This window comes from Mustelus asterias, chromosome 17, assembly GCF_964213995.1.
Source record: "Mustelus asterias chromosome 17, sMusAst1.hap1.1, whole genome shotgun sequence".
Lineage (NCBI taxonomy): Eukaryota > Metazoa > Chordata > Chondrichthyes > Carcharhiniformes > Triakidae > Mustelus > Mustelus asterias.
This window is the reverse complement of record NC_135817.1, coordinates 12,414,652-12,435,068: the sequence shown is the minus strand read 5'-3', so window position 1 is coordinate 12,435,068 and position 20,417 is coordinate 12,414,652. Positions and strand designations below refer to the sequence as shown.

General features: G+C 43.6%; 1 protein-coding gene across 3 annotated transcripts in view; it reads left to right on the top strand.

Moving 5' to 3' along the window:
- Positions 1–20,417, top strand: part of akap11 (A kinase (PRKA) anchor protein 11) — a 92,254-nt gene that overhangs the window by 25,979 nt on the left and 45,858 nt on the right. For all 3 annotated transcript variants that reach the window (XM_078232297.1, XM_078232294.1, XM_078232296.1), the window contains exons 2-4: positions 3,237–3,343; positions 13,423–13,533; positions 16,413–16,469. In XM_078232297.1, coding sequence (XP_078088423.1) covers positions 3,248–3,343; positions 13,423–13,533; positions 16,413–16,469 — 264 coding nt within the window. In that variant the 5' untranslated portion in view covers positions 3,237–3,247. The remainder of the gene's footprint in view (positions 1–3,236; positions 3,344–13,422; positions 13,534–16,412; positions 16,470–20,417) is intronic.

Here is a 20,417-nt window from a genome sequence, read left to right as displayed (position 1 = left end):
CCAAACCCCACCGTGGAAATCGGGAATTTAAATTCAATAAATGAGATCAACCTGGTATAAATCATAGCGATCAGGTTGTAAAAACTCATCTGGTTCACTCGTGCCCAGATAGCTTCACTGAAATTGCAGAAGAGGACGATACTTGGCCCATTAAATCTGTGCTTGTGTCAGTTCTTTAGACAAAATGTCATCCCATTTTCCTGCATCCTTTTATATTCCTTATTTTCATTAAAGAAAGGAAATCTTGTTTGTTTACCTGGTCTGGCCTATAATGTATTTCAGATCCACAGCAAGCCACTCAGTTTTATAATTGGAAGGACAATGAATGCTGTCCTTGGCTGCAATGCCCATTAAAAAATGAGGGAAATCTGATGGTTCTGACCAACAATAAATTGAAACGACTGCAACAATGCTCAGTGGCAGTGAATACATCAAGTCAGCTGATGGAATGTATTAAAGGTCAAAATGGAGCTGAAATAGCGAGGTAGTCATGCCACTTCATAAGTCACTGTGTACACCTTTGGGTCCCCACAGTTACACAAAGGATACTGCAGCTATTGAAATGAAAAGACAGCTATCCAAATGATTGAGGGAGTGGTGGGATTGAATTACGAAAAGAGAAGGTTGAGGTGATATGATATTTTTCAGGATTTCAAAGGGACGAGAGTATGCAACATGCCAAGTTATTTCATTTTGTCCATTACAATGGATTCCAAGGACCCCAGTACCTTAGTAAGTCCAAATCTAATCTGTAGAATCATTATATCAGTGAGAGAATGGTCAATCTATTGACTAGGCTCCCTATAGTATTGGATCATTCAAATGCAAATTAAGTTTCCTACAAAAAGATATTTTGGGATTCTCTCCACTTCCTGCTCCATAAATCTGAGGTCATCCAAAACTGTTTCCTTTAACATCGCTCACACTGAGTCCCATCCATCGCTCACACTGAGTCCCATCCATCGCTCACACTGAGTCCCATCCATCGCTCACACTGAGTCCCATCCATCGCTCACACTGAGTCCCATCCATCGCTCACACTGAGTCCCATCCATCGCTCACACTGAGTCCCATCCATCGCTCACACTGAGTCCCATCCATCGCTCACACTGAGTCCCATCCATCGCTCACACTGAGTCCCATCCATCGCTCACACTGAGTCCCATCCATCGCTCACACTGAGTCCCATCCATCGCTCACACTGAGTCCCATCCATCGCTCACACTGAGTCCCATCCATCGCTCACACTGAGTCCCATCCATCGCTCACACTGAGTCCCATCCATCGCTCACACTGAGTCCCATCCATCGCTCACACTGAGTCCCATCCATCGCTCTCACTGAGTCCCATCCATCGCTCACACTGAGTCCCATCCATCGCTCACACTGAGTCCCATCCATCGCTCACACTGAGTCCCATCCATCGCTCACACTGAGTCCCATCCATCGCTCTCACTGAGTCCCATCCATCGCTCTCACTGAGTCCCATCCATCGCTCTCACTGAGTCCCATCCATCGCTCTCACTGAGTCCCATCCATCGCTCTCACTGAGTCCCATCCATCGCTCTCACTGAGTCCCATCCATCGCTCTCACTGAGTCCCATCCATCGCTCTCACTGAGTCCCATCCATCGCTCTCACTGAGTCCCATCCACCCCTCTTTCTGCGAACCTGCATTTGGAATGTTTCAATTTTTGAAATTCTCGTTTTTGTTTTCCAAATCCTCTGTGGTGTCAACCTTCCCTATCTCCAACCTTTGCTAGCTCTGCAACCCCTGTGCTCCTCCAATTCTGGCCTCTTGTGTCTCGCTGACTTTCCTCGTTTCACCATTGGTGACTGTGCTTTCAGAAGGCCCGAAGCATTTCCTCCTCTGACTTTCCTCCATTAATACATTCCTTAAATTCTCCCTTTTTGATCAAATGTTTGTTTATCTGTCCTTGTGTGGTTAGGCATCAAATTCTGCTTGATAACGTGTCTGAGGAAACTTTATGTAAATGTCCAAAAGGTATTATAATAAATGCTGGGATACAGTATGTAAGTAATTTAAAACACAATGGTAAGTTTTACATGCTTAGGAGGAACAGATAACTTCAGAAATGAAGTTTCCAAAGCTGTCTACTACTGGGATTTTCTTTGCCTCATATGAATTATAGACTAATTCACAGATATTGGTTATGATTTGTCAACAACTTCCTTATTTGGCATGTGGCTATTGTGGGTGGAAATTCAGCTAGGTGAATCCTAGCTGCTTTTCTCACTCTCAGTTTCTTAGTTTCTGTACATGTGCACATCAATCATAGAATGGTTGCAGTTCAAGGTTCTATCCAAAATATTGTGCTCTTTGCTTTGCGCTCCACTGATATTCAGTTTAACTTTGAAAAATTCTTGCGATGATGGATAGTTTGGTAAGGAAGGATTAAGCTCAGAAAAGCACTTACTAAGGCTGTATTAATCTGATCCAGAGTGGGGACAGTTGCAATAGTGGTGTTCATTGGTGACATTCTTCGAAAAATGAATGAATAACAGAACATTTCTGTTACCCAAAGCAGCCCATTGCTGAGGTCTCACTGAATGAGATTCCCCTTTAGGTTGCAGGTGGTACTTCTATGAAAGTGCACCACCGAGGGGCTGGGTTGGGATTACTTAAGCTTATTTACAATCTGCCTCTCTTGACTGTTCTTGACTGTTTTGGGTTGGATTCAAACCCAGGCTCTAGAGGTTGAAGGATTCTTGCACTTGTATATTTCATGTGGTTCGTATTTTAAGACAATTCTTTAAAATAGGTTTCTTAAAATTTAAGTCAAAAATAAAACATCTTGATTACATTTGGGTAGTGTTTAATTTCCGAAGTGCATAACCTTATACCTCCTCGGTTAACTAAAGGTTCTAATTAATGGGTATATCAGTGTCCAGCTTTTTTGCTGCAGTAAAGACAGTCCAATGTTAGTTTACAGCTTCAGAATTTAAATGCCATCTATATGTCACAAGTTTAAATTTTTAGACTTGTCCCAGCTTGGACCATTTTTTCACCGTCCCTTAAAAACCATGCCAGGAAGACTTGTGTAATGTGGTGCAGACGGCCCCTCACTCCAAATCAATAAAACAGCTGAGAGTTGGTTCCTTTTTCAGCTCCGGACATTTTTGGGATGAACTTCACCTTTTTGTTTTCTGCCAGTTCTTCTACATCAGCATCCTTCCAAAAATGACCGTTTCTTTTGTTTATGTTCTTTGTTTGCAGTGGTCTCTGCTATGATTATTGATGTCAGGTCCGGCATCAGTCATCTGATGATGGATAACAGGTTGGGAAGTAGCGGTTCCAAGTCCAGACTGTCTCTGAAGAAAGAGGTGACTATTATATGCCAACTTAATAATTACAATATGGATGACAGAATTGCTGATTTTAGGATTGGTTTTAACTATAATGTACTGCACTATTATCAAGTGATGGGTCGTTTGAACCATTTAAGACTTGGACTGCATTTTATTTTGTCACATCTCTTTATTGCAAAACCTCAGCAAACCCCAGCACACCATTGTGTATAATGGTGACATACAAGATCAGACAGCAACTGGGCAAAGGTGGAATGATTTGATATATTCTTCAAATCCCTGAACACAGAAAAAATAACTTTTGAGTGACGGTGTTGGAAGCAAACAAATATCGAGGAATTAGTTACTCATTGGTGATGGAACTTAAAGTGACCTTCAGCTTGTCCTAGATAACCGACAGTGCTGATTTAGACAATCTCGTGAGATATTTGACTGTGGTGCTGCCAGCATTACTCTTTCCTCCTCTGTATAAACATTTCCTGAGGATATGTTATTTTCCTTGTTGCTGCAATGGGGATCTTATTTGCAGTTTATTAAATGTCAAACGCTCATGTGCGATTTAGAGTAACTATGCAATTTTTTTCATTGAGCTGTGTGCTTTTCCTCGCTCTCAATAATGTTTCACACACTATTGGGTCATTTCTGATTCTCAAGTATTAGCATCTTACTTCGGGGTTTATTTGGTTTTTAAAATTCATTTACAGGATGTGGGTGTTGCTGGCTAGGCCAGTATTTATTACCCATTCCACGTTACTCTTGAGAAAGTGGTGGTGAGCCGCCGCCTTGAACCGCTGCAGTCCCTGTGATGTAGGTACCCACACAGTGCTGTTAGGAAGGGAATTCCAGTGTTTTGATCCAATGACAGTGAAGGAATGGTGTTACGAGCCCAGTTGATGTTAGAACCGGACAGGAAGATCTCAGAATGGGATCTTGGCTCAATTTGGGATTGTTGTTGGTGCAGACTCGATGGGCCGAATGGCCTCCTTCTGCACTGTAGGATTTTATAATGAAGCTTCCCTTTGGCAGTGTGCATTCCAAAATCCAGACCAGGTTTTCCAAATGACACTGTTAAACAAAGCTTCCATTCTACTTTTCGCGGTGAATCCAGTCCAGTATTTTACATCGACCCCTTTAGGATTTCTTTGTCTTGACTGTTTGCTTAGCACTGCTTACAATAGCTTTAATTCTCAATTCCCAGACTGTATTAAAATGGTGTCAGATGTTTGATTTACCTTTCATGGCTGCTGCCCCATTTTAAATCTCCACAGTACTGGGGAAGCTGCTAGAGTCCATTATCAAGGATTTCATAGCACAGCATTTGGAAAGCAATGGTATAGTCAGACAAAGTCAACATGGATTTACAATGGGGAAATCATGCTTGATGAATCTATGGGAATTCTTTAAGGATGTAACTAGTAGAGTTGACCAAGGAGAACTGGTGAATGTGGTTTATTTAGACTTTGAGAAGCCTTTCGACAAGGCCTCACATAAGCAGACTACTATGTAAAGTTAAAGTACATGGGATTGCGGGTAGCATCTTGAGATGGATAGAAAGTTGGTTAGCAGATAGGAAACAAAGAGTTGGCATAAATGGGTCTTTTTCCGATTGACAGGCAGTGACTAGCGGGGTACCACAAGGATCTGTGCTCGGACCCCAATTGTGCATGTTATATATTAATGATTTGGAAGAGGGAACTAAATGTATTATCTCCAAATTTGCCAATGTTATACAGTTGAGTGGGAGGGTGAACTGTGGGGAGGATGCAGAGATGCTTCAGCATGATTTGGACAGGCTGAGTGAGTGGGTAGATGCAGTATAATGTGGATCAATGTGAGGTTATCTACTTCATTAGCAATAGTAGGAAGGCAGCTTATTATTTGAATGGGTGTAAATTGAAAGAGGTGGAAACTCAGTTCAAAAACTCAAAGATATCTTATGAAATTAGCCTAGACTCCAACTATTTTTGATTGGGGCATTAGTGTGAGCATAAGGTGTTTCACTCCTGCTGTGATTTTATGGAACGACTAGGAAGTTTTTATTAAAACAAACTTTATTTTACAACACAGTTAAGTAGTGTAACTTTTACCCATTGAAATACTTAAACATGACAAAGTATAGGAAGGGTAGGATTCGAGAATCGTGGATAACCAGGGAAATTGAGGGACTGGTCAAAAAGAAAAGAGAGGCGTATGGTAGGTCCAGGCAGCTAAAAACGGAGGGAGCTCTGGAGGAGTACAAAGAAAGTAGGAAAGAACTCAAACGGGGAATTAGAAGAGCAAAAAGGGGTCACGAAATGTTCTTGGCAGACAGGATTAAGGAGAATCCCAAGGCATTTTATTCATACGTTAGGAACAAAAGGGTTGTCAGGGAAAAAATCGGACCTCTCAGGGACAAAAGTGGGGAATTATGCTTGGAGCCCAAAGAAGTAGGGGAGATCCTAAATGAATACTTTGCGTCGGTATTCACAAAGGAGAGGGATGTGTTGACTGGGAGTCTCGGAGGGGAGTGTTGAACCGTTGGAGAAAATCTCCATTACAAAGGAGGAAGTGTTAGGTTTGTTAGAGAATTTAAAGACTGACAAATCCCCAGGGCCTGATGGAATCTATCCAAGGCTGCTCAGGGAGACGAGAGATGAAATCGCTGGGCCTCTGACGCAAATCTTTGTCTCGTCACTGGACGCAGGTGAGGTCCCAGAGGATTGGAGGATAGCTAATGTGGTCCCGTTATTTAAGAAGGGTAGGAAGGATAACCCGGGTAATTATAGGCCGGTGAGCTTGACGTCCGTGGTGGGGAAGTTGTTGGAGAAGATTCTTAGAGATAGGATGTATGCGCATTTAGAAAGGAATAAACTCATTAACGATAGTCAGCATGGTTTTGTGAGAGGGAGGTCATGCCTCACTAACCTGGTGGAGTTTTTTGAAGAAGTGACCAAAATGGTTGACGAGGGAAGGGCCGTGGATGTTGTCTATATGGACTTTAGTAAAGCGTTTGACAAAGTCCCTCATGGTAGGCTGGTGAAAAAGGTTGGATCTCATGGGATAAAGGGGGAGGTGGCTAGATGGGTGGAGAACTGGCTTGGTCACAGAAGACAGAGGGTGGTAGTGGAAGGGTCCTTTTCCGGCTGGAGGCCTGTGACTAGTGGTGTTCCGCAGGGCTCTGTATTGGGACCTCTGCTGTTTGTGATTTATATAAATGATCTGGAAGAAGGTGTAACTGGGGTGATCAGTAAGTTTGCGGACGACACAAAATTGGCAGGACTTGCAGATAGTGAGGAGCATTGTCAGAAGCTACAGAAGGATATAGATAGGCTGGAAATTTGGGCAAAGAAATGGCAGATGGAGTTCAATCCTGATAAATGCGAAGTGATGCATTTTGGTAGAAATAATGTAGGGAGGAGCTATATGATAAATGGCAGAACCATAAAGGGTGTAGATACGCAGAGGGACCTGGGTGTGCAAGTCCACAGATCCTTGAAAGTGACGTCACAGGTGGAGAAGGTGGTGAAGAAGGCATATGGCATGCTTGCCTTTATAGGACGGGGCATAGAGTATAAAAGTTGGGGTCTGATGTTGCAGATGTATAGAACGTTGGTTTGGCCGCATCTGGAATACTGCGTCCAGTTCTGGTCGCCACACTACCAGAAGGACGTGGAGGCTTTGGCGAGAGTACAGAGGAGGTTTACCAGGATGTTACCTGGTATGGAGGGGCTTAGTTATGAGGAGAGATTGGGTAAACTGGGGTTGTTCTCCCTGGAAAGACGGAGGATGAGGGGAGACTTAATAGAGGTGTATAAAATTATGAAAGGCATAGATAGGGTGAATGGTGGGAAGCTTTTCCCCAGGTCGGTGGTGACGTTCACGAGGGGTCATGGGTTCAAGGTGAAGGGGGGGAGGTTTAACACAGATATCAGACGGACATATTTTACACAGAGGGTGGTGGGGGCCTGGAATGCGCTGTCAGGCAAGGTGGTGGAGGCGGACACACTGGGAACGTTTAAGACTTATCTAGACAGCCATATGAACGGAGTGGGAATGGAGGGATACAAAAGAGTGGTCTAGTTTGGACCAGGGAGCGGCGCGGGTTTGGAGGGCCGAAGGGCCTGTTCCTGTGCTGTATTGTTCTTTGTTCTATAATTTTTAACTGCTAGCTATTTCTATTTGTTCCAATTTAAGCAAAATCCCCATAGACGTAAACTACTTTTCAGAATCAGTTAGCAAGATACACAGGCTTACACGAACTCCCAGTCCTCCAGCCTTTTAACCCCTCTAGACAGAGATACAGAGAGAGACACCCATTTTCTGACTCTCGGACAGCAGCCTCCAGAAGAATATTTGTCTTTACACAGCAGAACTCCAGTGAGAGAGAGGAGGAAAACACCTCTTGTCTTTTGCAGACCTGTGGAGAGATATACCTAGACTTCAATTTCCAGAGAGAGGGGAAAAGAAGCTACTTCTCCTTTTCAAATTAAAACAGCAACTGCCTGCTTTTTCTCCCTGCAAACAGAACGACACGCATATGTAATTAAACCCTACTCTGAAACCCCAGGGGACAATTCTTAATAACAAAAATGCATTAGCACAGATTAAAATAAACACTCCAATAATTAGGAGCAATTATCCTTCTGCAGTATCAGCAGGTGGGCTGCCGGCTTTAGACAATTCAAGCATTGTTAAGTACTTCTCGAGTCTAAACACAACCTTCACCTGAAACATAACATACAATACATTTCTTAAAGGTACATTACATGAAGTGACATTAAAATGATGGTTGACATTAAAATGATGGTTGCCATAATGAGTGAAGTTGTGGATGATGGTCTTGGCTCCCCATATTGGGTGCTCACATTGATGAACTGCGACGTATCCTAAAGAGAATGAATGGAGCAGAGAAGAGAATCCTGTCCACTGATAGCGCTCACTGGAGGCTCACCTTCAGTACTTGGAACATCCTGGTTGACCCAAGGTGATAGGCCAGAGAAGGAGTATCCGTGCACCTGGTCTCCCAAAGGGAGATGGGGATGAATTCACAACTTCCTTCCCCAATGATGTGGAATGTGCAAAATTAGAGTCTTGTGCAACCAGATGGAATGTGGGGCAGGTTTTTGCCTACTATAGAGTTTGGAGATTTTATACCTCTTGGTTCTTGCTTCGTCTTCTGAGGTTTGTGTTTTTGTTCCTATTTTACCAATGGAAATTATTTGTTAACCACTAAACCAGAGGAAGTGAAAAGGTAGTTTCCATGCTATCGTGTGAAGGCGGGGGGAATATCAGACCATATTCCATTGTTGCATCCTCTTTTATTCTTACTGGACTATGGTTCTTTTCTCCACCTGTTAACATTAGTCCTGCCCTGCCCGTCACCGCTGGTGCTGTCCCGCCCATTAACACCAGATAAATGCCACACGACCAACTCAGCATGTTCCCCAGTTGAAAAAAGGAGATGCACAAACATTAAGCTGAGGCCTCCTTCATTCCACTGTCGGAGCACATCAGTGGATGAATACCATCACAAAGAAAAGTGAATAATCCTGATCTTCACAGAATAATAGGCAACAAATGCCTCTGTGCTTACATATCATGCACCCTTGTCAAGATAAATGGTAATAACACAAAATCAGATGCGTGATCACAGGGGACAAAGTTCAGGACTAATAATGAACTGCAGAATAATATCCAGGGACCTTGAAAAGACAAAGGCCATGACAAGATCATCGAGCAACAGAATCCATCCAGAGTCTCACTGAAGCATCTCCAGCATCTCGTCACCCCAAAGCCCTGGTAAAGAGAAGCCTCAGCCCCGGTGTGTAGTGAAGACCCATGGTGTACGGTGGCCTCCATCCCTTCTCGACCAACACCAAGGTCAAGACAACGTAAGACAGTGGTCGGAGTCTTCAACCAACACCCCCGGCCTCGAAGAATGTACTTCATCAAACTCGAGACGCCCAGCATTCAAATTGAGATTGTGCAAGCATGGCTCCCTTTGGGAGACCAGGTGCATGGACACTCCTCTGGCCTATCACCTTGCGTCAACCAGGATATTCCAAGTACTGAAGGTGAGCCTCCAGTGAGCCCTATCAGTGGACAGGATTCTCTTCTCTGCTCCATTCATTCTCTTTAGGATACCTCGCAGTTCATCGGGGAACCGAGACCATCATCCACAACTTCACTCATTATGGCAACCATCATTTTAATGTCTGCAGCATCGCCAGAGTGTAGGCCCACACAGCAGCGAAACTGCCACTGAGAACTGGGCTTCACCCCAGCCATCACCGGCACCTCAATCAAACAAGGATTTTCTTGATTTAACTCGGCTCCCCAGTGCTAAAATATAACGAGGATACCACAGATTATACACATCAGGATCAAATAATTATGGGTTGTGTATCAGAATAAAAAAGAGGATTAAAAGATGAGTACCAGAGCTTGCAAAAGCACAGCCACCCTCGCACTTACACCATGTGACCCTCCAATAAATACATCTTAATAATCTGTGTCAGTTTTCACATGTGGAATTTCGGAATCCGAGTCACAAAAAGGACTGTAATCCAAAGCACGAAGTAATAGAAATGAAGCCACATAAAATCAGTGGTTTCTGTAACACGCTGTGTTTCATAACCGAAACGCTAACAAATAGCTGTGCAGTGAGAGGGGATCTGTTAATCTATCAACATCTTGGGGGTTACCATTGGCCAGAAACTGAACTGAACTAGTCATATAAATGCTGAGGCTACAAGAGCAGGTCAGAGGCTCTGAATCTTGCGACCAGTAACTCACCTGATGACTCCACAAAGCCTGTTCACAATCTACAAGTCAGAAATGTGATTAAATACTCTCCACTTGCCTGCATGAGTGCAGCTCCAACACTCTCAAAGCTCAATACCATCCAGAACAAAGCAGTCTGCTTGATCAGCACCACATCCACAAACATTCACTCCCTCCACCACCGACAGACATTGGCAGCCATGTGTACTGTTTACAAGATGCACTGCAGGAACTCACCATGGCTCCTTAAGCAGCACCATCCAAGCTCATGACCACTACAATCTAGAAGGACAAGAACAGCAGATACCTGAGGTTCCCCTCCAAGTCACTCACCATCCCGACTTGGAACTATATCACCGTCCCTTCACTGTCGCTGGGTCAAAATCCTGGCGCTCCCTCTCTAGCAACACTGTGGGTGTACCTGCACCACAGGGACTGCAGTGGTTCAGGAAGGCAGCTCACCACCTTCTCGAGGGCAATTATAGATGGGCAATAAATGTTGGCACAGCCAGTGATAGCCGCATCTCTTGAATGAATAAAAATAAATATTAGAAACAGCACATCTGCACACTTCAGATTTTTCTAGACATGGAGGGCCGGATTCTCCGACCTCGCCTGCAGCTGGGATTTTCCAGTCCCCCTGCAGTGAGCGGAGTTTTGGCTGAGCATCAGGTTCTCCGTTCTCACTGGCAGTGGCGACGGGGTATGAACGGCCTGAGAATTCCAGCTGGAATCCGTCTTTAAACAGTGATTTAAGAACATAAGAACAAGAAGCAGGAGCAGGCCTCTGGCCCCTCCAGCCTGCTCCACCATTCAATAAAATCACGGCTGATCTTTTCATGGAATCAGTTCCACTTACCCGCCCGCTCACCATAACACTTAATTCCTTTACTGGTCAAAAATGTATCTATCCTTGCCTTAAAAACATTGTGAGGTAGCCTCAACTGCTTTACGCGGCAGGGAATTCCACAGATTCACAACCCTTTGGGTGAAGAAGTTCCTCCTCAACTCAGTCCTAAATCTGCTCCCCCTTATTTTGAGGTCATGCCCCCTCGTTCTAGTTTCACCTGCCAATGGAAACAACCTCCCTGCTTCTGTCTTATCTATTCCCTTCATAATCTTGTATGTTTCTATAAGATTTCCCCTCATTCTTCTGAATTCCAATGAGTATAGTCCTAGTCTACTCAGTCTCTCCTCAGAAGCCAACCCTCTGAACTCTGGCATCAACCTAGTGAATCTCCCCTGCACCCCCTCCAATGCAAGTATATCCTTTCTCAAGTAAGGAGACAAAACTGTACACAGTACTCCAGGTGTGGCCTCACCAGCACCTTATACAGCTGCAACATAACCTCGCTATATTTAAACTCCATCCCTCTAACAATGTAGGGCAACATCCCATTTGCCTTCTTAATTATCTGCTGCACCTGCAAACCAACTTTTTGCGATTCATGCACAAGGACGCCCAGGTCCCTCTGCACAGCAGCATGTTGCAATTTTTTACCATTTAAATAATAGTCCAGTTTGCTGTTATTCCTACCAAATGGATGACCTCACATTTACCAGTATTGTACCCCATCTGCCGTACCCTTGCCCAGACTTTCAGCGTCCTCTGCACACTTTGCTCTACCACTCATCTTGGTGTCATCTGTTAAATTTGACACACGACACTTGGTTCTCAACTCCAAATCATCTATGTAAATAGTAAACAATTGCGGTCCTAACACTGATCCCTGAGGCACACCACGAGTCACTGATCGCCAACCAGAAAAACACCCATTTACCCCTCACTCTTTGCTTTCTGTTAGTTAACCAATCCTCTATCCATGATGATACATTACCCGTAACACTGTGCACATTTATCTTATGCAGCAGCCTTTGGTCTGGCACCTTGTCAAATGCCTTCTGGAAATCCAGATACACCACATCCACAAGTTCCCCATTGTCCATTGTGCATGTAATGTTCTCCAAAATTCCACCAAATTAGTCAAACATGACCTGCCCTTCATGAACCTTTGCTGCATCTTCCCAATGGGACAATTTATACCCAGATGTCTCGCTGTTTCTTCCTTGATGTTAGATTCAAGCATTTTCCCTACTACAGAAGTTAAGCTAACCGGCCTATAGTTACCTGCCTTTTGTCTATCTCCTTTTTTGAACAGTGGCGTCACATTTGCTGTTTTCCAATCTGCGGGAACCACCCCAGAATCCAGCTAATTTTGGTAAATTACCACTAGTGCATTTGCTATTTTCCCTCGCCATCTCTTTTAGTACCCTGGGATGCATTCCATCAGGGCCAGGAGACTTATCTACCTTTAGCTCCATTGGCTTGTCCAACACTATCTTTTTATTGATAGTTTCTAGGTCCTCACCTGCCATAGCCTTCTTGTCATAATTTCTTTCGTTACTTTGCTAAAAGCTATTGCTCTGCCTAGTTGGGAGATAGTGTCATATAAGAGCTAAAGGACCTACTTAAAATTGGTAAATGATCCAAGCTGAGCTGCTCTGCTGCTCTCTCTGCTTTGGATAAGAAATAAAGGCACTTGGGGACTTGTAATTGTTACAATTTAAGGAGCATCACATGGCTTAAGCCAGGAATCTTGATGGTAACTTTTTAAAGAAGTATCATTCATCATGCTTAGTTACCTGGTCTTGTTACTGGCACAATGTATAGGCTGCATCTATTCAATTAGATGGTCAAAAAGCACCAGTCAAAGTTTCATTAGGTAATTCAGCTTTGTACAGTCCTTTTCAATATTTCCTTTTTCCATCATGGGCGGCACGGTAGCACAGTGGTTAGCACTGCTGCTTCACAGCTCCAGGGTCCCGGGTTCGATTCCCGGCTCGGGTCACTGTCTGTGTGGAGTTTGCACATTCTCCTCGTGTCTGCGTGGGTTTCCTCCGGGTGCTCCGGTTTCCTCCCACAGTCCAAAGATGTGCAGGTTAGGTTGATTGGCCAGGTTAAAAATTGCCCCTTAGAGTCCTGAGATGCGTAGGTTAGAGGGATTAGTGGGTAAAATATGTGGGGGTAGGGCCTGGGTGGGATTGTGGTCGGTGCAGACTCGATGGGCCGAATGGCCTCCTTCTGCACTGTAGGGTTTCTATGTCTTTCTATGTCATCTGCAGTTAAACTGTTGCCATAAATGTGTTGAACAAACTGAACCTTGGGACCCAAAAAGGGAACCAATACTTCCCTCAAAATTCAAGTACTTTCCTAATTCTGTTTTCTTCCCCTGCCTCTGAGGTAGCAATCTCTCTGAACCATTTCTTTGAATGCCATTTTTTCTTAATATTTTCTAGAGAAACTGAGGATTGTTACTTTGCTGTTTGTCTAGATGCTGAGCTGCCAACAACAATTTTCAATGAAGACCTTATTGCAGAGCACAAGACAATTGTGTAACGTTACACTCAGCCAGCATTGGAATGGAGATGACAATCCAATGGAGGTATGTGCCGAGTATGTTGAGCTTTAGGATGGAGGGTTATAGGTAGGCCTAGAAGGTAGGGATATGTTTGGCACAACTTGTGGGGCCGAAGGGCCTGTTTTGTGCTGTAGTTTTTCTATGTTTCTATGTTTACAGGTCTGTGTATTTTGGGGTTATACCTAGAGGCACACAAACTGCAGTATATTGTGTGTTACTTTGTGCAGAGTGTGTATGCTTTATAAATGGGGGAAGTAACACATACTCACTGTGTAAGCCCATTTACTTCTCGGATCATAGAATCATAGAATTCCTACACTGCAGGAGGAGGCCATTCGGCCCATCGAGTCTGCATCGACAACAATCCCACCCAGGCCCTATCCCCATAACTCCATGTATTTACCCTGATAATCCACATATTTGCCTTGATAATCCCCCTGACACTAAGGGTAAATTTAGCATAGCCAATCCATCTAACCTGCACATCTTTGGAGTGTGGGAGGGAACCGGACAATAATTTACTAAATGAGAATTGATTATTCTTAGTTTATAAGCAACAGAAATATTAAATCCACGCAATAAACTAACAATGTCATGTGGTGGTGCATTAGCTTGGGTTAAGGAAAATAAATATGTCCCGAATCTGATCAGTAGGTCAATGTTGTAGTAGGCTTATTCAGCAATATCAAGAGTGCCAACTATCTGCATCTCTATCTTAAATGGGCTACCTCTTATTTTTAAACTCAGTCCCTAGTTCCCACAGGGAAAACATCTTGTATGTTTCACTAAGATCATCTCTCAATCTTCTAAACTCCAATGGATGCAGGTCTGGCATATCCAACCTTTCCTTGTAAGATAATTCCTATCCCCCATCCCACGTATCTGTCGAGTGAACCTTCTCTGAACTGCTCCCAAAACAATTATATAATTCCTTAAATAAGATCAAAGCACACTACTCGGGATACTTCCCAAAACCTACTTTTAAACAAAGCTTTTTTGTCATCTGATGTAATTTCCTTGTGTTTCTCAGTGTTCGACTTTGTTTTAGAATGCTGCTGTGAAGTGCCTTGGGCCATTTTATTTTGCTAAATCGTTTATTCATATTCAGAAGTAAGAAAGTTTGTACAGAGAGAGCCTTGATCAGATCCTCTCTGGAGAACTGTGGTCACTACTGAACACTGAAGCTCAGGAAAGATATATTGTCCTTGGCTGTGCTATGGAACAGATTCAATCGAATCTCTGTCAAAGGGTCACCCAGACTCGAAACGTTGGCTCAATTCTCTCTCCACAGATGCTGTCAGACCTGCTGAGATTTTCCAGCATTTTCTGATCCGCAGTATTTTGCTTTTATTCAATCGAATAATACTGGACTTGTAAAATCAAATGTTCTTGTGCAGCGTTGATCCTAATTCCTTGGAAGTAAATTGTTTTGACCCCTGACCTCATGTGCACTTTGTTTGCCGCTGGAATGATTGAATTTTAAAAGAACTTGTGGGGCCGAAGGGCCTGTTTTGTGCTGTAGATTTCTATGTTTCTATGAAGATCCTTGATTAGATTTTTAACACCTGATTTATTAGGCAGGAAGATATGTTGAAGATTGAGAAATGAAGGCCAAAGAATGTTATTATGTTAAATATTTAATTATACAAAGGAATTTTATTCTTAGCTAGTTGTAATCCTTACTATTAAAAATCACAATTGGAAAGAATGGAGATCAGCACCAGGCTGCTAATACAATGAAGGGGACAATTGAATCTCACTTATTTGCAGTGACAGAGGATCACCAGCAGAGGCTGCTAAAGATCACACTTTAGTTTATTAGTGTCACAAGTAGGCTTCCATTAACACTGCAATGAAGTTGCTGTGAAATTCCCTTAGTCGCCACACTTTGGCATCTGTTCGGGTACGCTGAGGGAGAATTTAGCATGGCCAGTACACCTAACCTTCACGTCCTTCAGACTGGGAGGAAACCGGAGCACCTGAAAAAAAACTCACGCAGACACCAGGTGAACGTGTAGACTCTAGACAGACTGTGACCCAAGCTAGGAATCAAACCCTGGCCAGGTGTTGATGTCTACATTGTATTTCTTGAGGTAAGCCTGTATGAACCAGTTCGCCTGAAGTTATGAGGAAATAATTTTGTTGTTTCTCTTCCCACACCCAGAGGTGCACAAGGCTTACTTTCATCTGTTCCCAAAGTGAGTTGTTTTCATGGGACAAGTTGCTAGCCTGTTAGCAGAGGCTTATAGCACTCCACATCAATCTTGGCTAACCAGGAGTGTCTCTCACTCTTAATGCCTGCCATTGGCATATGTTGGAGCGATTTTATAGGTTGATACTCTACCTGTTTGGCCACATTATAAATGCACCTCCCTTGGCCATCAGGTCCTGGGTTGGGACTCAAACACAGAGCTTCCGGCTCAGAGGCAGAGATGATAGCCACTGTGCCACAAGACCTCCCTAGGAAATAATGTGTTTGTGTTTATATACTATGGTCTCAGGATGTTTCAGCTATTGAACTACTTTTAAAGTAATTGTGAGGTAGAGAATCACAACAGCCAACTTGCATGCAGCCAAACAGCATCAGGATAAGTGAAAAGATAATCTGCGTTCGTAGTGTAGGGTGAAGGGTAAATGTTAGTCAGGACCCTGGGAGAATCTGCCTGCTCCTTTTGGGATCTTGCAATGGGATTCTTTGCTTTCATTTCAAGTGGCATACTTAGTTTAAGAAAGGTGGCACTTCTGGTGGTGCAGCGCTCACTCAGTACTGCCTGGATTTTATGCTGAAACCTGAATAATAGTGTTTTTAAGTTTATTTATTAGTGTTAGAAGTAAGCTTACATTAACACTGCAATGAAGTTACTGTGAAAATCCCCTAAATAATCCTTTCTGTGGTTCCACAGGTCATTTTTGTGGGGTTTTCCAGTTCAACTGAAGATGCCAATTCCATTGAGAAGCAGGTATTGTCACCTCGGAGTGTATAAAAACAAGAACTCTCATGCACTGTAACTAAAACTGTGTGGTGTTGTCAGTCCCTTCAACAAGTGAAACGGTTTTTGCTGTTTGTTGTTTTCTGGTAAGTGCCACCTCCATTTAGGCAATGTGCACCGGATTCAAACTTCTCCACATACATTTGATTATTCGATCCTAAACAGCTAGGGACACAGATTTGTGTTTGGAAAAGCCAGCAGAAATCAGAAAATTAATAATTTCAAACTTCAAGGTATATTGAAAATGGACAAGAAGACGGTGCAGGAAAAGAGTAATTACAAATGCCAGCTTGTACTTAATATAAAGTTACTGCAGACTGATGCCACCTCAAGGCCCTGGAGAGGTATTGCCAATGCTGTCCGGGACGGATTCTCCACATCAGCTGGATAACTTATGGTCAAGAGATGACTGGTTGCTAGGCGGCTGGGTTGGATTTGCCTTTTTTGTGAACAGAAGATACCTAGACAATTTTTCATAGCTCCAGATATGGGAACACCACCACCTGGAGGTTCCCCTCCAAGTAACCCACCATCTTGACTCGGTAATATGAGCTCGCAGCTGCAGACCCAGCCCTTCCAACTAACTCAGTGGAGACAAAACCTTTCTATTTATTGAATAATTAACACCAAGATCTTCCTAAGTGAATGCATTAAACATGATCTTCTGTATTTGTGAGTCTGTTGGAAAGGTTTTGGGATTTAATTATGATGGCTACTGTCAATTTTAGTTCTACATCTGGCACCCAGTATGTCAGAAGTGGCATTGTCATCAATGTGTATACATTTCCCTCCTTGTAACTTTCACACATGTCTGCCACATTTCTTGCATTATACCAGTGACTGTGCTTTGAAAGTACTTCGCTGCCTGTAAAATGCTGTCGGCCAACCTTAGGTTATAGAATGTGCTGTTAAAATGCAAGTCTTTTTTACTAACTTCATGGAGCAGAAAGTGATCTTGGTTGATGATTGTAATAAAAGATCAGGCTCAAACTAGGGTCAGACAGTTTCTCAGTAAATGGGCTCGTGACTATATTTCCCTTCGTCATTTGGAAGGCCAGCAGTGGAAGGCGGGGACATTCAGCCCAAACATTGACCACTTAGGCTCATGCTGAGAGAAATACCTTGGACTCCAGTCAACTGTTGTCAAGTGCTGCTGATCAGTCTCTGCAGGAGTCAATGCTTTTCGTTATGGTTGTCTCGAGGTAAATGAGTCATACTTTGTGAATTATTGTGGCAAATCTGCTGTATGCAGCAGCTAAAGCATTGAACGTTTATTACCTCTGATGTAGTGCTCTGCTTTTCTTGAAGCCCCCTCACACCATCTCAAGTCTGTACTCTGCTTTTGAGCATTGTTAACCTATGTTGGTAAGTTGCAGGGTCCCAGCAAAATAGTGTTTCTGGTATTTTTCTGACACAGGTGGTGAGAGCGGAGGGAGTTGTGGCATGTGAAGCTGGTGTTGTCCAAAATGAGATCCTAAATTAATATTTCTCATCAGTATTTACTGTTGAGAAAAGCATGGATGTTAGGGAACTTGGGGAAATAAATAGTGATGTCTTGAGGAGTGTACATATTACAGAGAAGGAGGTGCTGGAAGTCTTAAAACGCAGCAAGGTAGATAAGTCCCTGAGGCCTGATGAAGTATATCCCAGGACATTGTGGGAGGCTAGGGAGGAAATTGCGGGTCCCCTAGCCGAGATATTTGAATCATCGCTAGTCACAGGTGAGGTGCCTGAAGATTGGAGAGTGGCAAATGTTGTGCCTTTGTTTAAAAAGGGCTGCAGGGAAAAGCCTGGGAACTACAGGCCAGTGAGCCTCACGTCTGTGGTGGGTAAGTTATTGGAAGATATTTTGAGAGACAGGATCTACAGGCATTTAGAGACGCAAGGACTGATTAGGGGCAGTCAGCATGGCTTTGTGAGTGGAAAATCATGTCTCACAAATTTGATTGAGTTTTTTGAAGGAGTAACCAAGAACGTAGATGAAGGCAGTGCAGTTGATGTTGTCTTCATGGACTTTAGCAAGGCCTTTGACAAGGTACCGCATGGTAGGTTGTTGCATAAGGTTAAATCTCATGGGATCCAGGGTAAGGTAGCTAAATGGATACAAAATTGGCTTGATGACAGAAGACAGAGGGTGGTTGTAGAGGGTTGTTTTTCAAACTGGAGACCTGTGACCAGCGGTGTGCCTCAGGGATCGGTGCTGGGTCTACTGTTATTTGTCATTTTAAAGTAATGATTTGGATGAGAATATAGGGGGCATGGTTAGTAAGTTTGCAGATGACACCAAGATTGGTGGCCTAGTGGACAGTGAAGAAGGTTATCTGGGATTGCAATGGGATCTTGATCAATTGGGCCAGTGGGCTGACGAATGGCAGATGGAGTTTAATTTCGATAAATGCGAGTTGATGCATTTTCGTAGATCGAACCAGGGCATAGAACATAGAACATAGAACATAGAACATTACAGCGCAGAACAGGCCCTTCGGCCCACGATGTTGCACCGACCAGTTAAAAAAAAAACTGTGACCCTCCAACCTAAACCAATTTCTTTTCGTCCATGAACCTATCTACGGATCTCTTAAACGCCCCCAAACTAGGCGCATTTACTACTGATGCTGGCAGGGCATTCCAATCCCTCACCACCCTCTGGGTAAAGAACCTACCCCTGACATCGGTTCTATAACTACCCCCCCTCAATTTAAAGCCATGCCCCCTCGTGCTGGATTTCTCCATCAGAGGAAAAAGGCTATCACTATCCACCCTATCTAAACCTCTAATCATCTTATATGTTTCAATAAGATCCCCTCTTAGCCGCCGCCTTTCCAGCGAAAACAATCCCAAATCCCTCAGCCTCTCCTCATAGGATCTCCCCTCCATACCAGGCAACATCCTGGTAAACCTCCTCTGCACCCTCTCCAAAGCCTCCACATCCTTCCTGTAATGTGGGGACCAGAACTGCACACAGTACTCCAAGTGCGGCCGCACCAGAGTTGTGTACAGTTGCAACATAACGCTACGACTCCTAAATTCAATCCCCCTACCAATAAACGCCAAGACACCATATGCCTTCTTAACAACCTTATCTACTTGATTCCCAACTTTCAGGGATCTATGCACACATACACCTAGATCCCTCTGCTCCTCCACACTATTCAAAGTCCTCCCGTTAGCCCTATACTCAACACATCTGTTATTCCTACCAAAGTGAATTACCTCACACTTCTCCGCATTAAACTCCATCCGCCACCTCTCGGCCCAACTTTGCAACCTGTCTAAGTCTTCCTGCAAACTACGACACCCTTCCTCACTGTCTACCACACCACCGACTTTGGTGTCATCAGCAAATTTGCTAATCCACCCAACTATACCCTCATCCAGATCATTAATAAATATTACAAACAGCAGTGGCCCCAAAACAGATCCCTGAGGTACACCACTTGTAACCGCACTCCATGATGAATATTTACTATCAACCACCACCCTCTGTTTCCTATCCGCTAGCCAATTCCTGATCCAATTTCCTAGATCACCCCCAATCCCATACATCTGCATTTTCTGCAGAAGCCTACCATGGTGAACCTTATCAAACGCCTTACTAAAATCCATATATACCACGTCCACTGCCTTGCCCCCATCCACCTCCTTGGTCACTTTCTCAAAAAACTCAATAAGGTTAGTAAGGCACGACCTACCTGCCACAAAACCATGCTGACTATCACCTATCAATTCATTACTCTCCAAATAACTATAAATCCTATCCCTTATAATTTTTTCCAACATCTTGCCGACAACAGAAGTGAGACTCACCGGTCTATAATTCCCGGGGAAGTCTCTGTTCCCCTTCTTAAACAATGGGACAACATTCGCTAACCTCCAATCTTCTGGTACTATACCAGAGGCCAACGACGACCTGAAGAT